Source organism: Fusarium coffeatum (assembly GCF_003316985.1).
Source record: "Fusarium coffeatum strain FIESC_28 chromosome Unknown BRIP53273_contig_97, whole genome shotgun sequence".
Classification (NCBI taxonomy): domain Eukaryota; kingdom Fungi; phylum Ascomycota; class Sordariomycetes; order Hypocreales; family Nectriaceae; genus Fusarium; species Fusarium coffeatum.
The window spans coordinates 192,716-220,627 of record NW_022157892.1 but is presented as its reverse complement, the minus strand read 5'-3'; the positions used below and the strand labels follow the sequence as shown (position 1 = coordinate 220,627).

General features: G+C 48.8%; 8 protein-coding genes across 8 annotated transcripts; 3 read left to right on the top strand and 5 right to left on the bottom strand.

Moving 5' to 3' along the window:
• Positions 1 to 91: 91 nt before the first annotated feature.
• Positions 92 to 770, top strand: FIESC28_04652 (uncharacterized protein; the record flags this gene model as incomplete). Its single annotated transcript, XM_031158799.1, has 4 exons — positions 92 to 253; positions 315 to 368; positions 480 to 509; positions 567 to 770. 4 exons carry the CDS (start codon positions 92 to 94, stop codon positions 768 to 770), a joined length of 450 nt encoding a protein of 149 aa, XP_031017197.1.
• A 1,694-nt stretch (positions 771 to 2,464) lies between these two features.
• FIESC28_04651 (uncharacterized protein) lies at positions 2,465 to 4,220 on the bottom strand (the record flags this gene model as incomplete). The annotated part of the gene is made up of 7 exons (XM_031158798.1): positions 2,465 to 2,776; positions 2,858 to 2,979; positions 3,062 to 3,148; positions 3,301 to 3,383; positions 3,439 to 3,773; positions 4,039 to 4,161; positions 4,218 to 4,220. The coding sequence occupies 7 exons, from the start codon at positions 4,218 to 4,220 to the stop codon at positions 2,465 to 2,467; spliced, it is 1,065 nt and encodes a 354-aa protein (XP_031017196.1).
• A 4,155-nt stretch (positions 4,221 to 8,375) lies between these two features.
• FIESC28_04650 (uncharacterized protein) lies at positions 8,376 to 9,606 on the bottom strand (the record flags this gene model as incomplete). Its single annotated transcript, XM_031158797.1, has 3 exons — positions 8,376 to 9,232; positions 9,286 to 9,367; positions 9,421 to 9,606. The coding sequence occupies 3 exons, from the start codon at positions 9,604 to 9,606 to the stop codon at positions 8,376 to 8,378; spliced, it is 1,125 nt and encodes a 374-aa protein (XP_031017195.1).
• Positions 9,607 to 11,028: 1,422 nt separating this feature from the next.
• On the bottom strand, positions 11,029 to 13,422 carry FIESC28_04649 (uncharacterized protein; the record flags this gene model as incomplete). The annotated part of the gene is made up of 1 exon (XM_031158796.1): positions 11,029 to 13,422. One exon carries the CDS (start codon positions 13,420 to 13,422, stop codon positions 11,029 to 11,031), a length of 2,394 nt encoding a protein of 797 aa, XP_031017194.1.
• Positions 13,423 to 15,746: 2,324 nt separating this feature from the next.
• FIESC28_04648 (uncharacterized protein) lies at positions 15,747 to 18,786 on the bottom strand (the record flags this gene model as incomplete). The annotated part of the gene is made up of 5 exons (XM_031158795.1): positions 15,747 to 15,855; positions 15,905 to 18,432; positions 18,486 to 18,523; positions 18,584 to 18,604; positions 18,663 to 18,786. The coding sequence occupies 5 exons, from the start codon at positions 18,784 to 18,786 to the stop codon at positions 15,747 to 15,749; spliced, it is 2,820 nt and encodes a 939-aa protein (XP_031017193.1).
• Positions 18,787 to 20,432: 1,646 nt separating this feature from the next.
• On the top strand, positions 20,433 to 21,638 carry FIESC28_04647 (uncharacterized protein; the record flags this gene model as incomplete). Its single annotated transcript, XM_031158794.1, has 3 exons — positions 20,433 to 20,482; positions 20,628 to 21,225; positions 21,273 to 21,638. The coding sequence occupies 3 exons, from the start codon at positions 20,433 to 20,435 to the stop codon at positions 21,636 to 21,638; spliced, it is 1,014 nt and encodes a 337-aa protein (XP_031017192.1).
• Positions 21,639 to 22,207: 569 nt separating this feature from the next.
• FIESC28_04646 (uncharacterized protein) lies at positions 22,208 to 25,796 on the bottom strand (the record flags this gene model as incomplete). Its single annotated transcript, XM_031158793.1, has 5 exons — positions 22,208 to 22,342; positions 22,397 to 24,682; positions 24,732 to 25,412; positions 25,470 to 25,634; positions 25,713 to 25,796. The coding sequence occupies 5 exons, from the start codon at positions 25,794 to 25,796 to the stop codon at positions 22,208 to 22,210; spliced, it is 3,351 nt and encodes a 1,116-aa protein (XP_031017191.1).
• An 853-nt stretch (positions 25,797 to 26,649) lies between these two features.
• On the top strand, positions 26,650 to 27,381 carry FIESC28_04645 (uncharacterized protein; the record flags this gene model as incomplete). The annotated part of the gene is made up of 1 exon (XM_031158792.1): positions 26,650 to 27,381. The coding sequence occupies one exon, from the start codon at positions 26,650 to 26,652 to the stop codon at positions 27,379 to 27,381; it is 732 nt and encodes a 243-aa protein (XP_031017190.1).
• Positions 27,382 to 27,912: the final 531 nt, after the last annotated feature.

The window sequence follows — 27,912 nt, the reverse complement described above, 5'->3', positions numbered from 1 at the left end:
TCAGCTCAGCGCCTTACTCGAACCGTCTCTGAACATTCTGCACACTCTAGTTCTATACCCGCTCTACATTACCTCCGTACCTCTTTCTGCCATGGCACCAGAAGACACTACCATGGGCAATACCAACTCCGCCGATGACGCTCTTGCTACATTCCTTGCTTCAGAGCAAGACACATCCAACAAAAGAAGCGCATCCGAGACAGGACCGACAAATGGGCCCCCGACCAAGAAGAGAAGCACCAAATGGTGCAATGTCTGCCAGAAAGAGGACCATGCCAAATCAAACTGTTTCTAAGTACAAGGCCGATCAATAGGCCAACCAGGCCGGAGGGGCCCAACATATTGCTGATTCTCTGATAACTGTTCAGGTGAGTTACATAAAATCCAACACTGATTAAGTGGTTGATAGAAAGGATAGACTAACTTCTTAGAAAACCTAGTCCAGAATGTGCTAATTCTTTCGTCTGGCCTCCTCTTAGTGTCTATTCTTCTGCGATCCGCCTGATGTTGTAAGTCGACTTATTCACTATTCATTATACCTTACTTCTAACAATCAAGTTTCTCAGCCTCTTAACAACCTAAAAGCCGATGTCGCTGAGCTCAAGGGAGCACAGGTTGTCGCTGACTCAGTCGCTGAAGGTGCCCAGAAGTCTGCGATTACAGCAAACAATAAAATCAAGGAGTTGGAAAAGTTGCAAAAGCCTAACAAACGGGTTGACAATCTCTCTCATATCATCGAATTCGTTTGTAAACGAGTTAAGCAACTCTGAGAGGCCTGGCTCCCACTACTAATGAGAATATCATCGATGACAAGGACAAGGACAAGGCGGACTAGGAACGGAGTAGAATAAGCCTCAGAGTGGAATTCGTATATGAAAGAGTCAAGCAGATCGAGGCAGGCGAGGTTCCCAATGGTGGCGAAAGCACCTAGGAAGCAAAGCGCAGTCAACAGGAGTCAAAGGCGCCAATAAAATAGCCTAAATTTCTGCCTAATCTCTTGTCTAAACCTATGTAGAGTAGCCAAATTATTTCATCTCTTATGCTCTTGTTAGTACTCTGTCATTAAATACAAGGGCTTGATATTGCTTGGGATAAAAGGGATACTAGTTGGTTGATAGTATGAAATCATCATCTAGATATACAATAAAGGAGGTATATCTAAAGGGTTATTTTGAACATACACCTATAATTGCTAGTGCATACTCAGTATATGTATAGTTACGGAAACATAATTACCTTCTGCTTCTTCACAGAGGGGCCATCTTTACCTGCAATAGGCCGTTCCCTCTTACCTGGACCGTAAGTTCTTGCCAGCATGGAGCTTTCGCGTCAACCCGACACCCCCAGCCCTCCTCGCTACTCTCATTGTTAAATGCCATGTTGGCGCTGGTATGGTAGTTGAAAGAGTTTGTTGAAAAAGAGTTGTCGCTTTGCGTGTTGCGATGTTTGGTAGAGGAGGAAAGATTAAAAATCCCTTGGTGTTGTAGACTTTACTCCAGTGTAACTGAACGTCTAGCTCTTCTTGGGAAAGTAGTATCATAACGGAAATAACACTCATAGGAAAGAAGCATATCTGCACATATAATAAGGTTATACCTACCTATACGAGAAAGCTAAGCCTAGTTACCTATATAAGAAGATAACGCGTACATAAGGAAGTGATGCGTGCGTAGTGGAAGAATTTTCACATATATGGACTTCCTCCCCTCCGACTTGGAATCTTCTCTTTTTCTTCACCTCTCACACATTAACATTCCCAATACGCACCCGACTTGTTTTCATCTTCCACTACTACGAAGCTATCATATACCCAGCTCGTTTTTATCCTTTACCACTACAAATCTATCACGTACCCATTAAGACTTCGTTATACGCTCGTTTAAGGCTCTATTGTTTATCTGTCCTCTCTGGTTCAACATGGACAAGTCTTACGACTCAGCAAAGAAAAAGTAGAACGTTCAATGTCTTTCCTCGTCCTTGTTGTCAGTACTTCCTTCCTAAAGTTTAGGGGGCAGGACGGATAGTGGGTCGCACGCTGCGGCTCTCGCGTGGCATAATAACCTTAAAATTTCCGACCCGATTTGCGGGGTAGGCGATTGACTTTTTTTGTCAAGAGGCAGGTATGGCACGCTTGATTTGACGACATGCCATCACTTCTTGATGAGACAACGGTTTTTGTAGGACGTTTCTCCCCATGTTTCTAGTCAAGCAAGATGAAGTGATAGATAGGTTGAAACAGGTCCCTGCGAATACAGGATGCAGAAGCGAGATGTCAATCATAGTCACTGGAGATATTTCCTGAGGAACACTTGGAAGTCATGAATTATTTTACTGATTCTTGTCATTACTGGTTCCCTTCAGGATCCATTGTCATGCTATCTATGTAATCAAATAGTTTCCCATACCGTCACGCCGTAAACCATGAGACGAAGTCGTCTAGATCAAAAAACTTCTAAAGCACGCTCTAAGCCATAGAAAACTGGAGGAGAACCTTGGTGACCCGGTAAGGGTCAGCGTTGGAAGCAGGACGACGGTCCTCGAAGTAACCATAGCCCTTGGCAGCAGTCTCGCGAGGAACGCGAATACTTGTGCCACGGTTGGCAACGCCCCAAGAAAATGAGTCGATGGAACCGGTCTCGTGACGTCCAGTAAGACGGAGGTCGTTGTCCTCACCGTACTCGGCGATACACTCAACGTGATGAGGCTCGAGCTTCTTAAGAGCCTCCTCGATGACCTTCATACCACCCTCCTCACGCATAGCCTTGGTGGAGAAGTTCTGAGACAAAAGTTAGCAAAACTCGTTCAATTCTTGGCCAAATCGACTGGTTTTTGGCTCAAAATGATCAGAAAGACTTACGCTGTGTAGTCCTGCACCATTCCAATCACCCGCAATAGGCTTGGGGTGCAGAGAAACCTTTGCGCCGAATTCCTCAGCGACGCGGTGGAGGAAGAATCGAGAGACCCAAAGCTGGTCACCCACTGCGAGTTTTGGTGGTTAGCGGCTGAATTGTGGGGCGCGGAGAATATCATGCGGGGCATGATATGGAAATATGTGACTTACTCTCAATGCCAGTGCAAGGACCGACCTGGTACTCCCACTGAGCGGGCATGACCTCTGCGTTGGTTCCGGAGATCTTGATTCCAGCGTCTATCATCATGTTAGTCCAATACTCGGAGAGCAGGAGAAAGGCGTGTAGAACTTTGGGGGGAAGCCAATCGTTGGGGCGTTGAGGCGAGGCATAACCTTGCAAAACAACCCATAGCGAGATCCCAAGCTTCCTTAGCCGGAGTTTTACTTACACAAGCAGGCCTTGTAGTGAGCCTCAACGATATCACGCTGGACAACCTTGCCAGTACCGACACCACAGTAGTACTCGCCCTGACTGTGAGGTTGTTAGTGACACTGTTATATATCGACTGATACTGAATAAGACTTACGGAGCAGGGAAACCACCGGCGGGCCAGCCATAGGGTCTGTCGTCGGAGCCGAGGAGAGTGTACTCCTGCTCGAGACCGAACCAAGGCTCCTCGTCGGCGTATGTGTCCATGACCTTCACACAGTCGTGACGGAAGTTGTACTTGTTGGGAGTTCCGTCTGACATGATGCACTCTGCTAGCACAATGATGTTGGGTGAGCCACGGAAAGGGTCGGGGTAGACGGCGCAAGGTCGAAGGTAGACATCGGAGTTCTCGCCGGGGGCCTGGTTGGTTGATGAACCGTCGAAGTTCCAGACGGGAAGGTCTGCGGGCTGGTATTCCTTCTCAGGAAGAGTCTATGAGCCAGTTAGTAAACTGATCTAAAGCTTCATCTTGTTGCATTGCGATGCGACATATCGTTGGTGTTTTGATATATCATGGGGCGCATCTCCCATCGCTCCTTCCTTTCCAGCGTAAACAAGAACGGCCCCAGCCGGCCCGTCGGGTCGGAGCGCCATGCATTACCCCACGTGGAGGGAATGCGATCTTGACTGGAAGGGAAGGTGCGATGGTTCCCATCGCCAACGTTGTGAAATCGCATAGTGAAGAGTTGGCACTTACTCGAGACTTGGATCGGGTGCCACCGTCAGCGTCAACCCAGACGTACTCGGCCATGATCATGCCCTTCTGATCAAGTGCGAGGTACTTCTGGAGAGTCTCCGTCCTTGAGGTAATAGGAGCGGCCTACAAATTGTGTTAGTGAATATGACGCCATGGCAGCGGCGTGTGAGAGAACGAACCATTATGAATGTGGTTTTTTGGTGATTAGAGGGGAAAGGAATCAAGAGAGATAGTACTGAGATACAATTGTATCAAGAGATGAAACGGAAATGTGAAGGATGACCGAAAATGAATTTGTTGGAAGCCGGGGCGAGGCGGGTTTTATGTTTACGGATTCGAGCCGTCAAAGAAGGTTGACTCTCTCTCATCCGCCTAAAGATAAGGATTCCCTGCGGCCGGATGCAGGGGCGTGGCTGTTACCGGCTTCCAGAGGTGTGGGGTTGCGTCTTCCGTCACAAATACAATTGGCGCTCGGCAGGGCCTGAGGGGGGTGGCGTTCGTTCTCTACAGTATTAGATGCACGCACAGGGGGATGGATACTTGATTTCTACCACAGATCGTCTTTTCTTCAGCACGTATTCGTCACAAAACAACTGCAGGTAACTCGAAGTGAATTCTGGCTACAATGTATCAATTCTAGATCGCTCAAAGCAACACGGTCCATCAACATAGAGCCAGCTCGTAGATCGGTTTCTCACCGCGTGTAGCCCGGCATAATGTATTCAGCAGACAATCAATGCCTTCATTGAGCGGTATCGACGATAGTCTCGGGGCACCGCCGTCTTGTGCTGGGTATAGCAGGTGCACTGTACAACAATATGACATAACGGGGGGCGGCTTCGGCGGAGCTGCTCACCAGAGGAAGGGGGGTGTGCGTAGGGTATGCCATACGTCCCTCCGTTCGATTTAACACAGCCGCTCGGCGGGGATCACCAGCGGTATATAGCGGTGCTTTTTTTATCGACGTCCTATCTAACCATCACCGGCCCGGCGAGGTTGGCTCGGTGAATCTTACGGCCTGGTTTGACGACGATTCGGCTCAGTGCCGGCTCAAGGCAGTTTAACAATCAGTTATCTGACAATAGTAGGCGGATATCAAGTGCTTCTACTCCGCTTACGGAGCCCCGTCTCCGATCAGGGGAGAGATGACCCAGAGTGAGCCGCAACTAATTGACCCAACGTCTTATCGCCGCGACTGTGGTCCATCAACGCGTTAAAAAGTTGAGTTAATTGCGTGTGTGCTTGTGCGTCTAGGAACCGCAAAAGGGTTAGCTAAAGCTGTGTGGGTGTAAATTGAGTTTCCGACACGTGCGAGGGTAGTTTGTTGTTCAGCCAGAATTCAAAATGCTTCTCTCTGTTGTGATAGTTGATATCGCTTTTCAGTAAGTTATCTTGTTGTAAACCATAGATAAGGTGAACTTGCCGACGAACCTCCGTCCCTGACATCCCCCGGAAATTGAACCCCCAAACTTCTCCCACTCTCAACCGTCGAGGCTATCTAATGGTGCCCGCGCCTTCGTGGGCAAAGATCCTGGGGTTGGGTGGGACATGTGTATCTCAGTGGGTGACAGAAGGTTAAAAAAAAACCTACCATGCAGGACTCCTGGACGATAAAGCATATCCTTTAGTGCTTATTATGAATAAGGATTTCTGATTAGAACATGACTTTCCAATATCACCAATGCCAATTTTAGCAGAAATCAATGACTTTGTTTACATACCTTCTTCGTTGTTCATACAGTACCATCTGCATCAAGTTCAGCAACAGAAAGGGAATATGCGGTGGATATCGAGAAGCCTAAATCCTTGTATTCCCCAGGAACCAGTGACAACGTCCGGCTCTGGTCCCTGTCATTAATCCCTGGTACAAATTCGTACGTGCTTGACAAGACAAGAAGCGAAAGGCGCACACAGGGCATGTCAGATACAGCTACCAACATGCGCCCTGAGCCTCTCTGAGATGCGAGCCATGGATGCCGCAGCAATATGCCCCAGTGACTCCAGCAGGCCCAGCTATTTCGAGAGCCGCTTGAAACCTGGTGCTTGTGACTCTCCAGGAAGCCCAACAGCCTCGGTGGTTCCGGTTTGTCCCTGATCTGTTACCAAATCGTTTCCTCGAGCCCCAGTCCAACCATGCCGGTTTGGGTAAGAAGGCCCTGTTTCTTTATTCGACCTACCCAACCATGCGCCGCGACGCCATAGGCGGAAGTCCTGTTCCTTCTACCGCCGCTTCTTTTTTGGTACCAGCGCTGCCCCGGGTGTGTGTGGCTTTGGCTTTTTTGGGTACGGTATTCTTTTTTTGGGGTGGCGTTGGCGATGAGCTCGGCTAGGCGTGCTTGGAGAGAGACACCGAGTCGAAATTGGATGCAGACTCTTATCATTGAGCATTGATTGGTTCCAAGCATGTTCTGCATAATGCCTGTTATCTCACGTTGGGCTTTCAGTAGGACGGCTTCAAAGCCGTTTCAGACGTCCAAGTCCCTGGTTGGCTACCTTTTCAATGCCGACGAACTGTAAATCGCTCAGCAATTTGACTTTCTTTCCATTTCCCCAGACCGCAGATTGCAGTGTAGTTTTCGGGACACTCCAGATTTTCAGGCACTTCTTTCTCCAGACTGCTCAGCCCTGACATGACTGTGTGCGGCTGTGGACTCCGGCTTCGGGGATATGCGAAGAGTTGAACGGTTGAATTGGAACTATTGAGCCTTGAATTAGTGTCGGACCGGCCATGTCACTCGATTTCTACACCTCTTCTCCCGTTTCCCCTTGAAAAAGCGATCTAGAATTAGAAGAACCACTCCATTCTGCCGGATGCCCAGTCCAGGGTTCAATTATTCCCGAGCTGAATCCGAGTGGTTGCAATAATCGGTTCCTGAGAATAGGCTGTGTGCAAAGGGATAACCTAGGACATAGGCGTCAGAATAAACAGATTCAAATTTGTATCATCGAGTTTTTTCCGGCTCGAAATGAGCAGCTATAGTCAATAATTCCTTTGCATGTACTCTTTTTCACGAACTTTGACTATCATTGCGATGTTCTTTTCGAGACTTTTCTTGCGGGGCAGAATCGCACGAGACCAGAAAAGAAGATAGAACCCCTGGCATGCAGGGGGGCTACTGTACATATCCGACAGCTTAATTGACAAGCTCTCAAGTAAATGTATGGTAATGATAAGGCAAGCCAAGACATTGAATAATACCCAAACGGGGCGCTTTCGTATGAGTGTGAAAGAGACGGAAATGCTAGAATTTACTTTTGCTTGTCGAGATGGGCTGATGAGTTTCCCCGGTGAGGAAACTGCTTTGCGCAGATCGTTCCTCCTTCCCAAAGTTGTATTTTCGTCTGTCAGGCAAGAGCGACGAATAGGATCACGATACTGGTTTTGGCAACTGCGCCACAGATGCGCTTGCCGTTCTCTGTCATTACGATATCTTCAACTCAAGAAGGACCTTTGACCTATAGTTTGAGCGAACTTGATCAGAATTTTACGACAGTTACATTTGAGATTTTGACTTGAATTACTACTCAAATGGGTAATTCTCCTGCTTCAATGTCCCACCCAACTTGAGATGGAGATCTGCCGCCCCCGCAATCCGCATTTGACTCGTTGTAAATCAACGAACCAATCAGACTCAGGGTTGAAGCTATTACACATTTAAATGAGCAACATCAACTCGTCCGATTCTGGGTTTACCCCAGGTTTCCGTCGATATCTTCCTATCTCTGGATAGCAAAGAGCAATTAATCTCGATCACTAAAGGCCTCAAGGTTATTGGATCGCCAGAAAAAGGAAGCAAATCGCTGGGCTTTTTTCGCTCCCACCCTCCCATTTTCCCGGCCATCATTCTGGGGAATTGGGTGATGGAATCACGTCTAGATAATTCCACGCACGAATGGGGTTGGTCCTATCCATAGTTGTTGAGATATCGTCCCGGGTTTTGAAATCAAAATCTGCCGGTTCCGCATTGGACTGTCACATCCATGAAGAATTCATTTCAGGCACCTGGGACCTCGGGATCAGACTCCGTATCTAACATGCCGATATGTTGCGATTCACGCCGAGACCCGGCGGGGTGATGGACGGGGTGTGACGGACCTCCACCGGGGGTTGACCGTGCCAAGCTGATGTTGTTCAGAATGGGTGCGTCTTGACGCAGTTCAACACCATTCAGTGGCAACGGGTAACGGTGGTTTAAATCTCGTGATGATTTCAAGACCTACCAGATTGGGCGGCGACTTGCATTTTACATCACTTTTTCTCATTGGTCTTGGCGAAAAAAGGGCCAAGTTCAAATTTTTGTTCCTGACCCTCAAAATGACGTCGCTATCTTGTGTCGCTACACACCCATGACGCTCTGAATGGGGACGTCCCAATACCAGCTTGCTACTGCCATGCCGCCAACGCTCATCATAGCCGCCATGAGGAAATTGACATCATTGTTGTCCAGAAGATCCCACCCGTTTTCAATGGTTCTAGAAGGTTGCTGATCACCGAAACTTGACTTGCGGTGCTTGTCCTTAGCATCGTAAACGCCAACGTGAGCATCGTCATCGTCTGCAATAGCGGAGCCGCCTGACTTCTCTTTGACGTCTGCCTTTTTCAGATGCGCCGCAGCATCCTGAGCAGACTCGGCTACCAGCACTCGGTTGCCGCCTTCTCCTTCAACGATCTTACCAGAACGTACGTCCCGAACTGAGCGTTGAAACAGGCCACCCAAGAAACTGTCCAAGACACTGCCAAGAGCACCCCAGAGCACCATGAAACCCATGAATTTGCGGCGCTCTAGAGTTGTCCAGGGTGCACCACCTGCGGGCGACTGAGCAGATTCCTCATTACAGGAGGGCAAGAACATGATGGATGCAGTGACGATGATCATGGACCCAAGCAAGCCTGCACCCAAGCCCAGTAGAGTAACACCACCGTTTGTTCCGCGGGGCACTTTTCGTAGTGTTGGCGATGTAATCAAGCGAGGTTGGCCTGAAGAGAGAATGCCGAGCTCGGAGCTGAAGGTATCGGCCGCAACGGCCGCATAGTTGGCGATAATTCCAACGACCAAGAGGTCACCGCCCCATGAGAAGCATAGTGATCCCGTAGGATCCGGGGTATTGGGATCGGCGAATGCGGCTTCTCGTTTGCGTAGCTGGTTTGCGTGAAGGAGGGAGAGAACAGAGGCCATCAAACTGTTGGCGAGGACTGCAAAGAGTGTCAGTTATTTGCGAAGCAGTTAAACAGGTCCAAGTGCTTACCTTGAACATGCGTTCTAGGCCCTTCTCCTCCGGATGTGCCCTTTGAACGGAGTGTATAATTGGATTTGATGTTTTCTTTGATCTGGTGTTTTTGTCAGAATAGCAGCTTGGTACAGTGTAGCGGGCGCAACTTACATGTGTCACACGCGTCCCGGCGAGGAAGAAGACGCAGAGGAGTGCAAATGGTAGATTCCATGGGTGATAGGCGTGGGCGATTGCTGTCAGAGTCGCAGCGAAGATGCCAGCGGGCGTTAAAGAGTTTCTGCTCTTGGCGCGGTAAATGAGCGCGCAAGTCGCGGGGAGGGCGTATAGCAATCTCATGACGGATTCCTCAAGCGCTTATAGTTTTGAGAGGTTCAGGGCGCAAAGCAAGCTGGGGTAGTCGTGCTCCCTTGTAGTTAAATCAATTTGCTCCTGCTACTTTCACAAGCTCACGTTAGCGGTTGCGGTTAGTAGCCGATGAGGTAGGAGCTTCCCTTGTCAGCTGACGTCAGCGACATAGACAGCCACACAGCCACGTGGGCATGAGAGACTTGAAGGAGCCAGCGAGCACGAAATATGGAAGAAGTAGTGAGACAAGACGATCAATTAGCATCGTCAAGTGGTTTGGAAATAAGTCCGTGAATAGCGCTGTGGTGGAGTGGAATCTAAAGTGTCGCGAATCATTAGTGCTCTGTGTATTTCGTCCTTCATAAAGCACACCCCAGATCTTCTCACACCTCGAATAAGCTATATGATATAGTGACAGGGGACCAGCAGATTTCCTGATTGAAGACTTATCAGTAAGCTCTTGTTGAGAAGCTCAATTGAACAATAGGAGGTCGTAATATGATTAAGGTGTCTTCTAGTCCCACATGATATAGCTACCCTATACCAAGAGCTCGAGAAGACCTGACAGCGACGTTACCATCTTGGAGTGGCCTTGATATAGTTTATGTGTATTTTGGTGAGAACCTCTTATCTCGAGTTGTTACTTCTCCAATGTCTATTCTTTCTTTATCTGACTCTGCAGTTACTCCAAATTCCATTGTATTCTGGTTTCCAGTTACATTCACTCTTTGACTTATCAGACTTTCATTTGTGTATCAACAATCAAGAGAGAAGATTCGATTGTGGTGGCCCTATAGAGATACCAATGAAAAGACAGAAGGTTGGTAGTCACTCGATGTGTAAGTTCGTGAATGCTGGCGGAAGTGGTAAATAACTACTGGGTGCCGATATAAGAGACTATTGAGTTTATGAACTTCAACTTATGGCTGGCTGTTATCTACCCGTGAAGTCTAACGAAGCAAGGTACCCTATGGATATGATCGCTGCTGTGGCTTCCACACAGGTAAGTTCGATATGTAAACTGTAGATAGCGTTGAACACAAGCATTGGGGTAAAGGCTGGTTTACTCATAACAACCTGATACGAAAGGTTCATTAGGTGACAGCAGTTCAAGTCAGATATCTTGACATTTCATATAGTGTATCTAAGATTCAGGAAGCAAACTTCCCTCCTAGATATGCTATCATATTGCCCCTATCTCGAGAAAAGATTTCCCCTTAAACATTGATAAGGTACACAGATGCAAGATGCCAAATCATCACGGACAATCAAAACATTGATGCCGCCAGCGGCTAGTATCGGATTCGCAAATCTCGACCAAACCTTGATGTTCAAATGCTTCATTCTGGTTCTTCTCACCAAAATGTCATAACTCCAGACCCTATTTTACAAATCATCGAACTAACATAAAGCTCATGTCTCTTCCATGTCCAGAGCTTGAAAAGGTATATAAGTAGTGTCCTCGGTGCTACCGTTCGGCCAGACCCATTGGTTATTCTGAATAGAGGCCGGGCCGGCAGCTTGGAAGTTCAACATCGGGGGTGTCTGTGAGTACCATACAGCCTGCATGGGAGTTCCATTCTGCAAGGGTTGCTGAATTACTGTAGAAGGACTCAGATTGTTGGTTTCCATCGTGCCTTGGGAGTAGTTTTCGTTGATATGCCATTTATTCGGTTCCCCAAAGGGAGTGAATGAGTTGGTTGAAACACTGGTCGATGATCCCGACGAGGATGGCATAGATGAAGATATTCTGGAACCGTTTGCATAAAAATGGAAAGTCATATCGTTTGATGGCTCCCCTGTCACAAGGAAGTTATTTGAAACCTTGACATTGCCTTGAGGGGAATGGGACATGGATCGCATATTGTTCAGTCCCAAACCCAGCAATCCCAATGTATTTGAGGAGTCATGGTCACCAAAAGCTCGAACAGAAGCCTTTAGTTGTTTTTTGACCTTCCGTAGTGTCGCACTCTGGCAGAAATGTCGGGTTTTGCTGATCGTATAGAGTGAGCCTGCTAAAGAACACAGCTGATTGCCCCATTCCTGACGGAAGTAACCATGGTTGAGGTCGAGTCCTAAGTTGCCACGAATGAGACTGAAAGCCCGGGAACAAGTGTCTAAGAGGTTGCAGAAAGCGCTGGATAGAGGTTGTTGGATTGGAGAAGCTGAGGCCGTGTAATGACTGAGCTGCCCGGTAGGGGTGGATAGACACTGAACAATTTGTTCCAATAACGAGCAATACTTGTGCAAGGTCTCTGTTGGAACGACAACTTGGTCGTATAATGGCTGGTGCTTGGGAAAGAGGAGTTGGACTATAATTGTCTGGTGGAACGCAATGATTAGGCGGTGCGTTTCATTATCTGGTTGACTACGCATATTTGTATCTTGTGCATTTGAGCTCTCAACTGCATGTATAGCTTCTCTGCAAATGCGGACACCATGCTTCGGCGCAGCTTGGTCTGGCTGGGACAAGATATATGCCACCGTGTTGACGATGTAGGCGAGAGGTCGTATTTCTCGGATGTTGCTTTTCTGCTTCTGTAGCGTATTGAAGTTTTCGGAAACAAGATCAAGTTGGATAGAGACCGATGAGGTGTCTGTCACTGGGAGGCAATCGAGGTTAAAGGTCGATGGAGCCATGTCAGGCGAGACTCCAGCTTGGACAGACATCCAGATGTTGAGTGAAAAGGTTGTCCACCATAGATTGGTTACAACCTCTATCTCAATATCTAGCACATCGACTCCATTAATGCGACTCGAGCTGGGTGGAGAAACATCGCTTGACATGCTGTCCTTGATATGAGTTACCAACTTGCTAGCAACTTCGATATAACAGATGGCTCGGCGGAATTCATTTGAAGACAGGGCGTTCCATGCCAACAACACGAGGGTCTGTGCAGTTGTTACACCTTTGTATACCCTTGTCGGCACCCCGGAGTGTACAGCATCCTTATCATCGGAAAGGTGATATGACGGACGCATCTGTAGTTGGGCCTGTGCCCATTGCAATAGTTCATGCCCTCGAGTTACCATAGACCCATCGCCAACGACAAAGCTGGCATCGGCGAGCATGACAGCTATGAGGATCTCGTCGCAGGTATCTTCGCGTAATTCTCGGAGTAGTAGCGTCTTCGAGATAAGGAAGGTCAGAGGGTGTGCCGAGAACCAGACATCGATCAGTTGGTTCCTCTGTCGATGGCTGAAGGAGGAAATAGGACTGGTGCAATATGATGCGGTATTGTCGAACATGGTGAACGCCGGATCATGGGATAGTACAGAACGGATTGAGTGGTTATTCAAATCATCGGATTGGCATGCTCCCAAGGCGCTATGTCTTTGGCCAACGGAGCCGACCAGATCGTAAGCTATCAGGGGAAGAAGTCCAGTACATCGAATGTAATTAGTGCTTGATTGCGTCTGAATGTGGTTTGGCTCCTCGAAAACCAAATGCGAGAACTTGTCCTGAAACACCTGCTCAAGGGAGGCAGCGAGATTCTCGACACCATCTCCCAATGGCACAAGATCTTCGTGGGCTCTTCGAGGAGACATGGAAGAGGAAGAATTGGCCGAGCATGATCTCCTCCTCTTGCTATCAGGTAGATCATGATCACTCCTCACCTGCAATAGACTGCTGGCCTTGGTACCATCGAAGCTGTGGTTGCGTCCTTTACCTCTTGGAGATTCAAAGTCGTAGATACAATCGACACCTTGCTTACGACAAGCCTCGCAGATGGTATCGTTAGAGCACTTGATCTTTCTCGCTCGACAAAACGCACAAGACCGTCTCAAGGGGTGTTTTGAAGTCATGCTGTTGCTGAAGTGGTATTTGTTCAGGGATTGGTAACCATGGGTTGCTGTGCTTGGGGGGCCAAGGGGAACCTGATAGCTCTCGGAGTAGTATTTGACAGAAGAAAACAAGAACTCCCGAGGGAATGCCAAGAAGCTGATCTTTGTATGAGGTTGAAATGGCGTCGGCTGCCTTGGATTAGTTTCGAAATAGAGTAGCCTCAACAAGAGCTAGGCAAGCCCACACTGTAGGGCTCAGGACAATACTACCTGGTACCTGGTCTTATTGGCAGGTAATCTTAGAAGTAACCGAAAGCTTGTTTAGGTAGCTTCCATGTCGAAGGCCTGCATCATTTAGGGCTGATAGCTTCAAAGAGTGGCAGTGCCTGTCGTGTCTTGTGCCGTCGTGCTGGTAACATGGAGGGAGAGCTCTGGGCACGGTCTAAGAAAAGGAAGACAATGTATTGGATGGGATAAGAATGAGGTTGGCATGACACCTTGGCGGAAGGCAGTGTAGAAGCAAGTGTCAGATGCTTATTCTTAGAGTATAGTATTAAAGCACTAAGTAGTACCTAACGTAGGAATTACCCACGCTTTGGATCAGGCTTTTGGCAAGGCAGTTATCGGTATACCCGTTGTGGTCACCGCTTAGCATACATCTATATACGAAAATTATTCATCTATATGTCGCTTATCTACTCAGCAGCAGCTTATAAGCAATGTTCCCGAGCTTCCTTTATTGACATCTTGAGGTAGTAGATGGAATCAAGTACTTTGACTTCAAAATAAGCAAACCTAAAAACTACCAAACACATTTAGGCAATATCTGAATCATTGTACTTAATTAGGCTCCTCGCAGTGCCTACCAAATACGGCGCACCTGAAATAGGTAGGTAGTCAAATGTCTTGTCAGGAAACTTGATCCAGAACCCTCCGAAGCTGTACGCAGTTTATCACAAACACTGTATAGAAGATGGCGTCAAGGGCCTCAGCTTCTAACCTGTTTCTGTTGCCAGGCCGTCCATGCAGGAGAGAACCGTTGGTGTGGTTGAATCCTTCGGCAGTGACTGTCTTGCCTGTTGGGTGTGTTACAAGGATGCGGAAACTTTTTCGTAATATTATAAAGAAATGCTTGTCAGAATTTGTAAGTGAGTAATGTCGTGTGATTAAATCTCAAGACATACAGACAGAAGATGTCTTCCTCAGTATTCTAGCTCTTCCCACCAAAATAGTCACCCACTCCCCCAACTTCCCTTACACTCCAATCCTCTCCAGCTGCGAATAAACTCATATTGAATTAGACTATAATGACCTCAATCGGCGGTAAGGGGTCAAACGGTGCCGCTTCTTGGTGTGGCGCCGAGCCATTGGTTCTCGCATTGCTAGTTTAGTTGGGCTGAGTCTTACATGGCTTTCTCGTGGCTATCATATTATGGCCAATTACAAGCTTCGGATCTGTTGCTTTGATGCAGTGAAAATTCAGCTGAGTGATAGGTAGGATTTTGTAACAGAGGTATTTTCAGTTTTGGTTGCGATAATTAACCCCGATCATTTTGTTTCTGCTCTATTTGGACTGACTATAAACATAACCAGCTGTACAGACAGTACCTACACTACAAGCACCGTTTTCAACTCGAGCTTACTAGGGACAAATTTAAACGCAAGAGCGTTTGTTGACAGCTCAAATAAAGTTGATCTATATCTCAAACTTCACACGGAACGTCGTCATGCCGAGCGCCCTTGCTCCATCTGTTCTAGACCCTACAGTACACAACAGATAGTAACGGGAAATACCGATCCTATCAAACTCAGCTAATACGAGGCTTGCTGTTGTGGTGGTAAACTTCCTGGCCAACCACCTACCCAGTGATCCCAGGCTCATAACACGGGACCTACATGTGCTCAGCTAAGCATCCATAAGACCGTGGCTGTACTGTATCGTAACGCACACAACGGCAAATTCCGTTGACGCTTGTTACGTAGTATGCATAGTGCGACTGCATCTCTCCAGCCAAGGCAGAATCCTGAATCCTTGCGGTAGCAGCAATGGCATTGAGACTTCTGCATTACCGCAAACTCTTTAACAGCCAAAACATTCCGACTCACATGTCACACTTCAGTCACCGGCGAAACTACTGTCTTGTCCAAATCAAAAATTGATTCTAGATATTGCCAAATGGCAGATGATAGATGATTTCGCTAAACCAGTCCCGCACCATGTGTTGAAATGTCACGTCCAATGTTTCGCCTTCCCATCCGTGACTCCCACGTTGAGTTGAGGGAGTACAGTTCCGTATGCCTTGCTTCCAGCTCCTAATCCATTATACATGAGAATTTTGGTATCATTAAAACAGACCTTCGATCTCGCCTGTCTCCACGTTGACATCAACATTGAGGTATCCAGGGGCTGTTGGCAGACCGGGGATAGTTTGGATATCAGCAGCAAGTGCGTACCTGTGAATGTATTAGTTACGTTACTTTGAACAGGAGTGAGTCAGCTTACAGATATCCTGCTCCAGCGGCCATCCTGACGTCGCGAATGGGGATCGTAAAGCCAGTAGGAGCACCCTTCAGGTCGGGATCGTGAGAGAGAGAGTATTGCGTCTTGGCCACGCAGATGGGCAAGTGGCCGTATCCTTGACGGGTGTATGTATCGACCTTCTTCTGAGCAAGTTCGCTGAGCTCGACCTTCTCGGCGCCGTACATTTTCTTTCCAATAGCCTCAAGGCGCTCGTGGACAGTTCCCTTGAGATCGTAGGTGAACTGGAGATCCTTGGGCTTATCGGCAGCCGCAATAACACCGTGAGCCAGGTCGACGGCACCCTTACCACCCTCAGCCCAGTGGTTAGACAAGATAGCATCCTCAGCACCAGCTGAGACTGCCTCTTCACGAATGACAGCGATTTCAGCATCGGTGTCAGTCACAAACTTGTTGATTGCCACGACGACGGGGATACCAAATGACTTGGCGTTGGCAATCTGCTTCTTGAGGTTCACGCAACCAGCGCGCAGAATGTCGACATTCTCCTCCTTGTAGACGGGGCTGAGGGCAGCACCAGGGGCAATAGGAGGAGCACCACCATGAACCTTGAGAGCTCGGACTGTAGCAACGATGACAACGACATCGGGAGTAAGTCCAGAGGTGCGGCACTTGATGTTGAAGAATCGTTCACCTCCCATAGTGAAGTCGAAACCAGCCTCAGTAACTACGAAACCGGCCTTCTCGCTGTGATCCTCATCAGCCTCAGTACCAGCAAGCTTCAGGGCAAGCTTGTCAGCAAGGATGGAGCTCTGTCCAATGCTAATGTTGGCAAAGGGACCAGCGTGGACAAAGACAGGAGTACCCTCAAGGGTTTGCATGAGGTTAGGCTTGATGGCATCCTTCATGAGAGCAGTGAGGGCACCACCAGCACCGATATCGTCGGCTGTGACAGTGTCGCCATTTCGTGACGTGGCTACGACCATTGATCCCAGGCGCTCACGCATCTCAGCCAAGTCGTTGCTGAGTGCGAGGATAGCCATACACTCGCTAGCGACAGTGATGTCGAAGCCAGTCTCTCGGGTCTGGCCCTTCTCAGTAGGGGCGGTGCCCACCGTGATGCCTCGCAGGTGACGATCATTGACGTCGAGAACTCGTCTCCAGGTGATAGTCTCAGGGTCGATGTCTAGTCGAGCGAATCGGTGGATCTCGTCTTCGGTCAGGTCATCGGGGTTGGTCTTCTCGATTCCGAGCTTCTTCAATCGGCGGAACATAACAGGGGCGAACTTTCTCTCGCCATTCTTAGCAGGGACTAGTCGCTTGTACAGGGGGCCATCCTTCTGGGTATTCTCGTGGAAGATGCGAGTCTCAATAGCAGCCGCTAGCAAGTTGTTGGCGGCAGTAATGGCGTGGATGTCGCCAGTCAAATGCATGTTGAATTCATCCATAGGGATGACCTGACTGTAGCCTCCTCCGGCGGCGCCTCCCTTGATACCAAAGGTGGGGCCCTGGCTGGGCTGTCGTACGTTGGCAAATGTCAAGCGTCCAACATGAGCTCCCAGCGCCTGAGCCAAGCCCATGGTTGTTGTGGACTTGCCCTCACCAAGAGGGGTGGGAGTGATACCGGTGACAACAACATAGCGACCGTTTCTTCGGTGCTCCAGTCGTTGCATGAGACCAAGGTCAACCTTGGCCTTGTATGCGCCATAGGGCTCCAGCTCGTGAGGCGCAATGCCAATCTCTGAGGCAATACGGGTGATGTCCTTGGGTGTTTGTGCTCGCGAGACGGCGATATCTGAAGGAACGGGATCCTCCAGCTTCAGGGGTAGAGGGATGGTCTTTCGAAGCTTCTGAGACTCGAAGTACCAGGTTGTGGCATCAACAACGTTCTGCATCAACATGGCAACCGTCATGGGTCCGACACCGCCAGGAACTGGAGTGATGGCGGAAGCAACCTCGGAGGCAGCAGCATAGTCCACATCACCAACGAGTCGCTGACCAGACTTCTTGGTGGAATCGGGGATGAAGTTAGTTCCCACGTCGATGACAACAGCACCAGGTTTGATCCAGCTGCCCTGGACAAAGAAAGGCTGACCGATAGCGGCGACGATAACATCTGCATTTCGAACATGTTGCTCAATGTTTTGCGTCTTGGAGTGAACAACGGTAACAGTGGCGTCGGCGTTTCGCAAGAGATAGCTCACGGGACTACCGACAATATCACTTCTTCCAAGGACAACGGCGTTCTTTCCCTTCAGGTCAATACCAGACTCCTTAAGGAGAATCATGCAACCCTTGGGTGTGCAAGGAATGAAAAGAGGCTTGCCGCCCCTCTTAGCAAGCTCTCCAATGTTCTTGGTGCCAAAGCCGTCGACATCCTTCTCATCTGCCACAAATGACGTGATGATGTACTCAGAGATGTGCTTGGGAAGAGGGAGTTGAACCAAAATGCCATGAACAGCGGGGTCGTTATTGTACTGGCGAATATGATCAAGGAGCTCTGCCTCTGAGATAGTCTCAGGGTATTGAAGCAGTTGACTGTCAATGCTAGCCTGAAATGGTGAGTCAGTGAATAAGTCTTGAGGTGCAAAATTGTCTGACTCACCTCTGCAGCAGCCTTCAGCTTCATGCGAACATAGGTAGCTATATCGCGGGGTTAGTGGTGAGATGATCTCATGATGGCGGGGCAGGATTGTTACGAACAGGAGTCTGATCGATCACCCACTGTAAGACAATTGAGTCAGTGTTGAACAATTAGAGTATCACGAGTAATAGGCCATACCTTGGATGATCTTGAGGCAGGGCTTGAACCTGGGGTTGAGCTTCTGCTTCTCGGTCACCTCAGCACAGAGCTTCTCCCTGATCGACTTGGCAATAGCATTGCCGTCGAGCTTTGTAGCAACCATTGTGGTCGAGGAAAAGAGTCTTTTCTGACGTGGAAATTGGTTCGAAAAAGACAAAGACTCGACAACAGAGGTTGAAGCAAAGACTGAGGCCGAGTTGTTTCGTCGATTGTTGACTGGGAAGCAGTCGCTGTATATAGCTTGAGCTTGGACTTGGGCTTGGGCAGGAGCTGTCGAGATGAGAGGAGGGGCAGCAGTCCGAATAGCGGCGCTTAGAGGAACCCCGGTGGACACGGCAGGAACGTCCGAACACGTGTGAAAGAGGCTTTGCCTGTGCGACTTTGTGCGTAAAGACGGTTGCGAGTGGGTGAGAATCTGACTTTGCTGGGACCCGCCTACTGCGGGTTCGGCTTGGTGCGTATATGATCGGCTGGACGACCGTTGATGGTTTCGCTTGCAATTGCAGCTGCAGCTGCAGCGATTGAGGCTTGATGGTATCGATAACGCTGATGATAGAATCCGTAAAGACCGTCGTTGTCTCGGGATCTTTCGGAAAATACTCGTTCTCGTCAACACGGCGCAACGGAAGAGCTCGCCGTACATGATGATCTCGAATATAATTACACTTCAACTTGCAAATCTGTATTAGATGCCGAACAATCTCCAGACGTCCGCCGGGTTAATGGCGATAATGTGTGCATGCAAGTCGATGCAATGCAAGCCTTTCCGTGAGGAAACCTTCTAGATCGAATAGGAATAGAAAGAGAAAGGTAATGGAAACTTGTCAGAATCAATGGAAGGGTGTTAGACAATGAAAGGCAACAATAACATGACACAGTATCGCACGAGGAACAGCCAATTTCTCTGAAGCCGAAATACTCGTTCTCGCGAATATCGTTCGATCTAGCCCAGCTCGCCTTACAACTACTCCATACCAGAATAATTGCAATTCAATGCTTGTTGCAGCCGGTCGTGCGACTGGTTCCCTATGCCTCGAGGCAGGGCTGACACAGTCTCGAAGGAATGCAAGGACCAGTGTAAGTTCAGCTGTGACTCTTAATTGTAAAGCCAATAATATTGGCGAATTCGGTTGCAGTCAGAGATATACCCTCAGCCTTGCTTTTGTCTTATACACTGAAAGTTGCAGGATTTGACTTCTAGAAATTTACAGAGTTCTACTTGAGTTCTTGATGCCTCAGGACCGACATTATGAGGTGAGGTCATATTCAGTCAAGAAAAGATCATGCAATGAATCATCTCTGGGCGCTCCCACCAACTGAGTTACTCATTTATTTATGACTCTTTGCTCCTTCGTATGACTCCAACTATTCTATAGATCTGTGATAGGCTAGAGCAACAGGCAGTGGCTGACTGTATAAGCGACGAAATTATTCGATCAATTCAGGACTCCATGCGCCGTTTCACTGGGTGCTTATTTTGAACACTCTAAACTTAGTAGCTTCCCCCAGGCAGTCCAACCTTTGAACATGGCCAAGTTCAGTTTTAACACGCCCCATACTCTACATCAGGCATCAGCCCTGTGCCACTATCTTAGCTGGGAGGCGGGGGACTGATTTCTTGCCCCACCAAAAGGTCCAAAACGCACACAACCGCCAAAATTTCATCGCGAAAGCCCTCGCCATATAATCAGCCGCTCCGAACCTGCTTTCGTCAACCCCTCCTAGTGCCTGACCCCCGAAACCGAAATCATGAGGCCCATTCTTCTTGCCGGGCACGAGCGTGCGCTCACCCAAATTAAGTACGTGAAGCTTTTGTCTTTGTCCTGTCCAGTCTGTATGGAGGGTGATGAAGTTACAAAGAGGGGGGATATTGGTCTGCGAGTGTTCTGCTCGTCGACTTGAAGACCCTCAACTTCACCTATAACCATACTAACCTATATCCAGGTACAACAAAGATGGCGATCTCATCTTCTCCGTCGCAAAGGATCAGCAAATCTGCGCCTGGTTCTCCCACAACGGCGAGCGTCTTGGAACCTACCACGGCCATGTCGGTGCCATCTGGACTGTCGACGTCAACCCCACCTCAACCATGATCGCCTCCGGTTCTGCCGACAACACTATCCGACTTTGGGAGGTCAAGACCGGTCGCCTTATCAAGACCTGGGAGTTCCCTACCGCCGTCAAGCGAGTCGAGTTCAACGAGGATGGCACTAAGCTGTTGGGAGTTACCGAGAAGCGAATGGGTTACCTTTCCAACATCGTCGTTATCGACATCAACCCCGACCTCAACGCCGAACAGACCGACGAGAGGAGCCTTACCATTGTTTGCGACGAGAGCAAGGCCACCGTTGCTGGCTGGAGCGCCCTGAGCAAGTTCATCATTGCTGGCCACGAGGATGGCAGCGTAAGCCGATACGACGCCAAGACCGGTGACCTGCTCGACAACATCCCCGTTCACGAGCTTCAACAGCCTATCGTCGATCTCCAGTGGTCTCCTGACCGCCTCTACTTCATTACTGCCAGCAAGGACAAGACTTCCAAGGTATGTTTCGTCCTTTGAAGTTGACATCCAATACTAACTATATCAAGCTCATCTCTGCTCGCGACCTCGAGGTCCTCAAGACTTACGTAGCCGACACACCTCTCAACAGTGCCACTATCACCCCCAAGAAGGACTTCGTCATCCTTGGTGGTGGTCAAGCCGCTATGGATGTCACCCGAACCTCTGCCCGTCAGGGTAAGTTCGAGGCCCGTTTCTACCACAAGATTTTCGAGGACGAGATTGGCCGTGTCCGAGGTCACTTCGGTCCCCTCAACACTGTTGCCGCCGACCCTACAGGCAAGAGCTATGCCAGCGGCGGAGAGGACGGATACGTGCGAGTTCACCACTTCGACAAGGGCTACTTCGACTTCAACTACGAGGTCGAGAGGGAACGAATCAACCGAATGCAGTAGATCCGTTCTTTTCCTGTGTGCTTGCATAGTACGGCGTTAGGGGGACAAATAAATAAATCTTTTTTGTTCAAATGGGGCAAAAAATAAACGGAAGCTGGAGGCGATGGGAAAGAAAAGACTTGGGATGTGTAAGGGGAGATAAGAGGAAGACAAACGGGCTTGTAATTCTTACCATCTCTCCAGGGTTTAGGAAAAGGTCGAAAATTGCACGATTGATCACGTTTCTACGACTTGGGATCTAACACATCATCCTCATCATGCAATTACGACAATCAGGGCTTGCCAGTTCACGACACGTCAAGTCGAACCTAGGGCAGTGCAAACCTATATCTGGTTCTTCTGCTCTCAAACAACTCTTTTTACAATGTATCATCAGCCGTCCTCGCGCCTATATCCTCCAAACCGCCGAGGCATCGTGTGATGCATGTTCTGGCCTTTGTAACAAATTACCGAGCCAGATTAATAAAGTACTGCACGATGACTTCTCCTATAAACCCTCAAAGTGCAACCAAACGCCAAAGTCTATCCCTATACCGATCCGCATACCAGAGCCCTCTTTGTTTTTTTGCTTACTTCTTTCTACCCTTCTTACTCTTGGTAGAGCCACCGGCGGAGGTGGCAGACGCGACACTGGAGGCTCTGGATGGGGTTGCTGAGCTGTTCTTGCTGGATTTGACGGATTTGACATTATCAAGCGCCTTGTTCTGAGAGTTCGTTAGCAAGAGACAATAGATTAGAATCAACATTCAATGACTGACCTTGACCCCGTTCTTCGCCTTCTTCTTCGCTGGTGCCATTCCAAGAATGCTGTCCTCGTCGTTCTCATCGTCAGGCTCACGCTTAGACTTTCCGTTGACTCCGTTTGAACCACGAGCAGGGACGTCTTCAAACTCTTTGACAATAGTAGTGATCAAAGTCGTGCAACGACGAGACAACTCAATAGGAGTTCGGCTGAGGAAAAACCAGTCGAATCGGAAAAGAGGCGATTCTCGGATATCGTCTCGCATCTTCTCGTAAAGACCCTCCGAATCAATACCATAACGGTCAAGTAGTACCAGTAAAAATCTGTCCTCCTCCTCGGTGTACACTTTCTTGTTGGTAGTGGAAACAGAGTAGTTGATCTTGAGTTGCTGTAGAGGGACTCGGTACTGCTGCATCTTCTTTCTAAGAAGCTTTTGGTGATGTTCAACGCGGCGTGTGCGCTCCTCGCCATCTTCAATAGTTTTGATGTATTTGGGGTAGTCCGCAATTTCGGTATATCGTTGCCAGAAAACCTTAGCATACGCCTTGATTTCAGCAGGTGACTTGCTGTCGACCTCCACGGAAATGCCCTCGTAATCGTTTCGTCCATACTTGCCTGATCCGTTCACAAACTGTTGGAAGTCTCGCTTGTTCCATTCTCCAAAGCCCTGAAGGGACAGCTTCTCCTTCTCTTCTTTCTCCTCCTCGGTCAAAGGTGTTGCATTATCGATTTCCTGTTGGTCAAGGGCTCTTTCAGCTTCTCGCTCTTCGAGAGTGTCTTCTTCACCATCGGCTAGAGGGACCTTGTAGCCGATCTCCTTACGATAGAAAGCGGTTTCCCTGTCTTGAAGATCACGCAGGCGTGGTGGGTAGAACTGGTAATCGTGTACGGGAACCTGCTTGGGTGCTCGGGGTGCCTTCGGCTTAGCATCCGCCTTGGGGTTGGGATACATGGTCTGGCGGAAGTATTTGTCCATCGAGTACGATTGTTCTTTTCGCTCTCGTTTGGCCGGGTTAATCCAAGTCATGTTGATTTCTTTCTTTGTGTTGGCAAAGTTCTCGCCATTCCACTCGTAGGCAGACTCTGAGGTAAACTTCTGGAGATCATCAATTCCCAGCTTCTCATACTTGGCATTAAGTTCCTTGGTTCGGTTTTCACCTCTGGCAAGGATAGCATCGATATCATCGTCGCCGACCTCGCCGTCCTTGGAGGACATTGTACCTGTGGGTCCCTTGGATTGGAAGACCTTTTCGGCGCCATGTTGAATCATGGAGAGAAGCTCGTCTTTATTCGCTGCGGCCTTGGCGGCTTGCTGTGCACGACCTTGCTGAATGACAAGTTGATCCAGACGCAGCTTTTGTGCAGCTCTTTCCAGAACCTTTTCCTCTATGGCGTTTTCTGTGACAAACCTGTACACAACAACCTGTTTGGTCTGTCCGATACGATGGGCTCGATCCATAGCCTGTAAATCGGCCTGGGGATTCCAGTCACTGTCGTAGAGAACAACGATATCGGCGGTCGTCAGGTTAATACCTAGACCACCAGCACGTGTTGTAAGGAGGAAGACAAACTTCTCCGAACCAGGCTTGTTGTACTCGTCAATGGCAGCGATTCGGTCCTCATGAGCAGTTCCACCATCGATTCGACAGTACTTGTACTCGCGGAAGACGCAGTAATCTTCGAGAATGTCGAGCAATCGACTCATTTGGGAAAAGATAAGAACACGGCTGCCTTGCTTTTGCATCCTCTTAAGCAGTTTGTCAAGAACAGCCATTTTACCAGCATTGTACACAAGATGCTCGTCGGTTGTGTAAGGGGGACCTGGCTCGGCACCCTCAAACAGGTAAGGATGGTTACAACACTTTCGAAGTTGCATAACGATGTTGAGCAGTCGAGTCTTGGACTCGCGCTTACCACCCGCACCGTTGACAGCGTCAATGTCCTTTTCCAGAATCTTTTGATACCATTTGACCTGCATCTCTGACATGCCCAGATAAACGTTGACTTCCTTCTTGGGTAGCAAGCTCTTCTCCACATCGCTCTTCACGCGACGCAACAGAAAGGGGCGGAGAACCTTGTGGAGTTGCTGGACGACTGTATCTTGGTCACGGTCTTGTCCAGAGAACCACTGGTCAAATGCCTCAGAGTCGCCAAAGACATCAGGCAGCAAGAAGTTTAGAAGAGCCCAAAGTTCGTGCAAATTGTTTTGGAGAGGTGTGCCGGTGATGAGCAGTCGGTTTCGTGAAGAGAACAATCGAATGACCTGTGAAAGTGATGATTCTTCGTTCTTGATACGATGCGCCTGGATTCTTGTCAGTAAATATAGCGCTCAGTCAATATGAGAAACATACCTCATCAATAATAATGTATTCCCAAGCAAACTTCTTCAGATGCGACTTCTCTCGAAGCACCATCTCGTAACTGGTAATGCAAACGTCGAACTTTTCGTCGACGAGTCTATCATTGATGAGGGCCTGTCTTTCATCCTTGGCACCCTGAAGCACCAAGACGTCGACCTCGGGTGTCCACTTAGCAAACTCTCGTTTCCAGTTGTCCAGTGTAGACTTGGGCACAATGACCAGGTGTGGCCCATTGATGTCCAGAATATGGCGTAGGTAACCGAGGAAAGATATTGTCTGTAGAGTCTTTCCGAGACCCATTTCATCTGCAAGAATACCAGAGATACCATTCTCATGTAGCGAGATAAGCCAGTTGAGTCCAGCAATTTGGTAGTCTCGCATTTGACCATGGACAAAAGGAGGGGAATCGCGGAACACCGTCTCAGCAGAACCACCATGTTTCTCGTCCTTCAAAAGTTCGGCATCTTCTTCGGCCTCTGTACGTCGACGTCGTTCGCTCGTGGCACCGCCTTGTCTCCCGGCTCCCTTCTTGCCGCGGGCTGCTTCGGCATTCCGTCGATCAATCTCAGTCATGATGTCGCGGATTTGGGGATCGGGGTTCGTCTCAATGAAATGGCGGAATAGATCAGTAAGACCGAGGAGATACCTGAATCGTCGGATTGTGTCATCCTCCTGCATAGACACTGTTAGCATCTCCTCCTAACACCCTTGTCCTGAAATGCGACAAACCTTGGATTCGCCTAGCCGGTCGTGCTTCTTTCCAAAAATGCTGCGACGGAGTTGGTTGACTTCTGTACGGCGCCGTCGTCCATCTCCGGTGGGTTCTCCGGCGACACTACTAGCTTCGGTACTGGGGTTCTCGGTATCAGTGTAATCGGGGGTCTCGTCAACTTCCTAAAAGTATTTCATTTAGCACATGGTTCATAGATTACAAGTCACATATGGACTGTATTGGATAAAGAGTTAACTTACCATATCTTCCCCCTGGCGATGTTCCTGCGCGTCAGACATAGGCGCGTCAGTATCAACAGCCTTGGCTCGAGAGCGAGGCGCCATCGTGAGTTGAGTTTAGGATGAACCTCTTTACGCGACTGGCGTCGAGAAGACGCGTTGAAAGAGGTTGCGATGCGAAGTAACACCCAATGTAAATGCTTCGAGCGGCTAGTTTCTCGGTTCCCAGGGTGTTGTTGGTGAGAAGTCTTGTCGAATAACCACGCCGTGAGAAGGCTTGAAAAGTGTAGATGCGTTTGTCAAGATGTTTGCAGGTAGAATCAAACGGTCACCTCGAAGGGGGCCAGTTCGAGGCTAGCGTCGCTGCGCAGGTCCCTTGTCATTATTTCTCGGTCCCACAATGCCGTGAGGAAGAAAGGATGTTCCGACATATAGAGACGACGTCACTGAATCATTGATTAAGTTTCCTTTTCATAGTTCATGAGATAGCTATACAACGCCAGAGCTCAAACTTATCTGTGTTTCATTCATTATCTCTGTTTTGACACTTTTGAACGCTCAAAACAACACAATTCAAGCTGACAAGGAAGTCCAAGCCAGATATAAGTCACGTGAACGATTCTCCACTTCACCTGTAGACCCCTCGGTTAGTGCCGTTCTCAGGCTCTGTGCGGTGATGAAGTGGATGACTGGGCGAAGGCTTCAGTGACCCCAACCTTTGTTCCCTGCCAACAGTTCAGTCTTGGAAACAGCTCTTCAGGAGCAATACAACCCACCTTCTTTAACTGTTTTGTATCTCCTACTACTTGACAACTCTCCTCCTCTACAGGAGTATCACCAGACGGCAAAACTACGACTTTACCCTACACAACAGGTGAGGCGATTATCCCCTTGATGTCCATAAGCCATCGCTGACTTCATTTCCAGCATCTCCGCTACTCTTCGTCGCTTAATAACGATGGAGCCTATGAGGGGCGTCTCTGGCGGTACGGGAAAGCAACCTGCTCAGCAAGAAAACCCTGAGCAGCTTCTCGACGTCTTCAAAGCAGCCGCTCTTTCGGTGACGAAGCTTTACAAAATCTCCGCCGCCGGGCAGTCTAAGGCACGAGCCGACGGATATCAAGATTGCCTCGATGATCTTTTGCAGTTCTTGGATAAGGAAGGACTAGGCCTTAGCGATGGAGAAGGATGGAAGATCCGCAAGTGGGCTACGGAACGACTTGACGGCCGCGAGAGCAGCTCTCTGAACACTGAGAGTGAGGACGAGGCGGAGAAGACAGAGACAGCTTCGTCTCCCGAACTGAACCGCCCGAATGTCCCCTCTCAGCCAGCCAACCAAATGCGAACCGACTCTGCGCCCCCGAGCATTCCTCCTGTCATCGAAGAGCCCACGCCGATTGTCGTCCCTTCTCAAGATACCTTCAACTTCCAGTCGTCACATCCTTACCCGAACATCGCTACTCTCGACTTGTCCGATTCGAGGCCCCATGATGACTTCCCTACTCTTACACGACCGTCAAAAAGCAGACTTGCCAATGGTTCTAGCCGGGCTTGCCCCAGGGGACCGGGACATTCGGTGCAAAGAGCTGGGGCTAAACGCAAGTTGAACTTTGACGAAATCTTCGATCTTGGCAGCCTCAACGGAAAGGACACATTCGGCGGCGGAGGCAAGCGTGGTCGGCATGCTTAGTGTTGGGTATCACGCTTTCTCCTTTGTTTTTGACTTTACATAACACAACATATTTGTCTCGGAGCACTGGGTACTAGAGGGAACGGAAACGGAATGGGACGAGGCATGTTTACAGACGGACGCATTGACTAGCGATGAGCATGGGCGGCGTTTGGAGGACGTAACGATTGCATTTGGGGGGTGTCAGCGTGGCTAAAGGTTCTTGCATCCATATTTTGACCTAGCGATCATCCCCCTTCTTTTTACATTAACACGATAACATGACAATGATGAATCCTTCTTGGCTATTCGAGTATAAACTCCTTGAGCTACCAATATCTGGAGTGGAAATGCTTCTGTTCCGACATACTCCTCCTTTGAAACACTGATTTGGGTTTAATATGAAATCAATCGTGAATAAGAAATGATAGATGCTTTGTAGCTACTCACTAATATCTCTTCTACAAATAACATCTATTGACTTGAAGCTTAGACTATGCTATTCAGCATTACTGCTAATCCATCAGTAACCTTACCGTCTCATCTCACTCA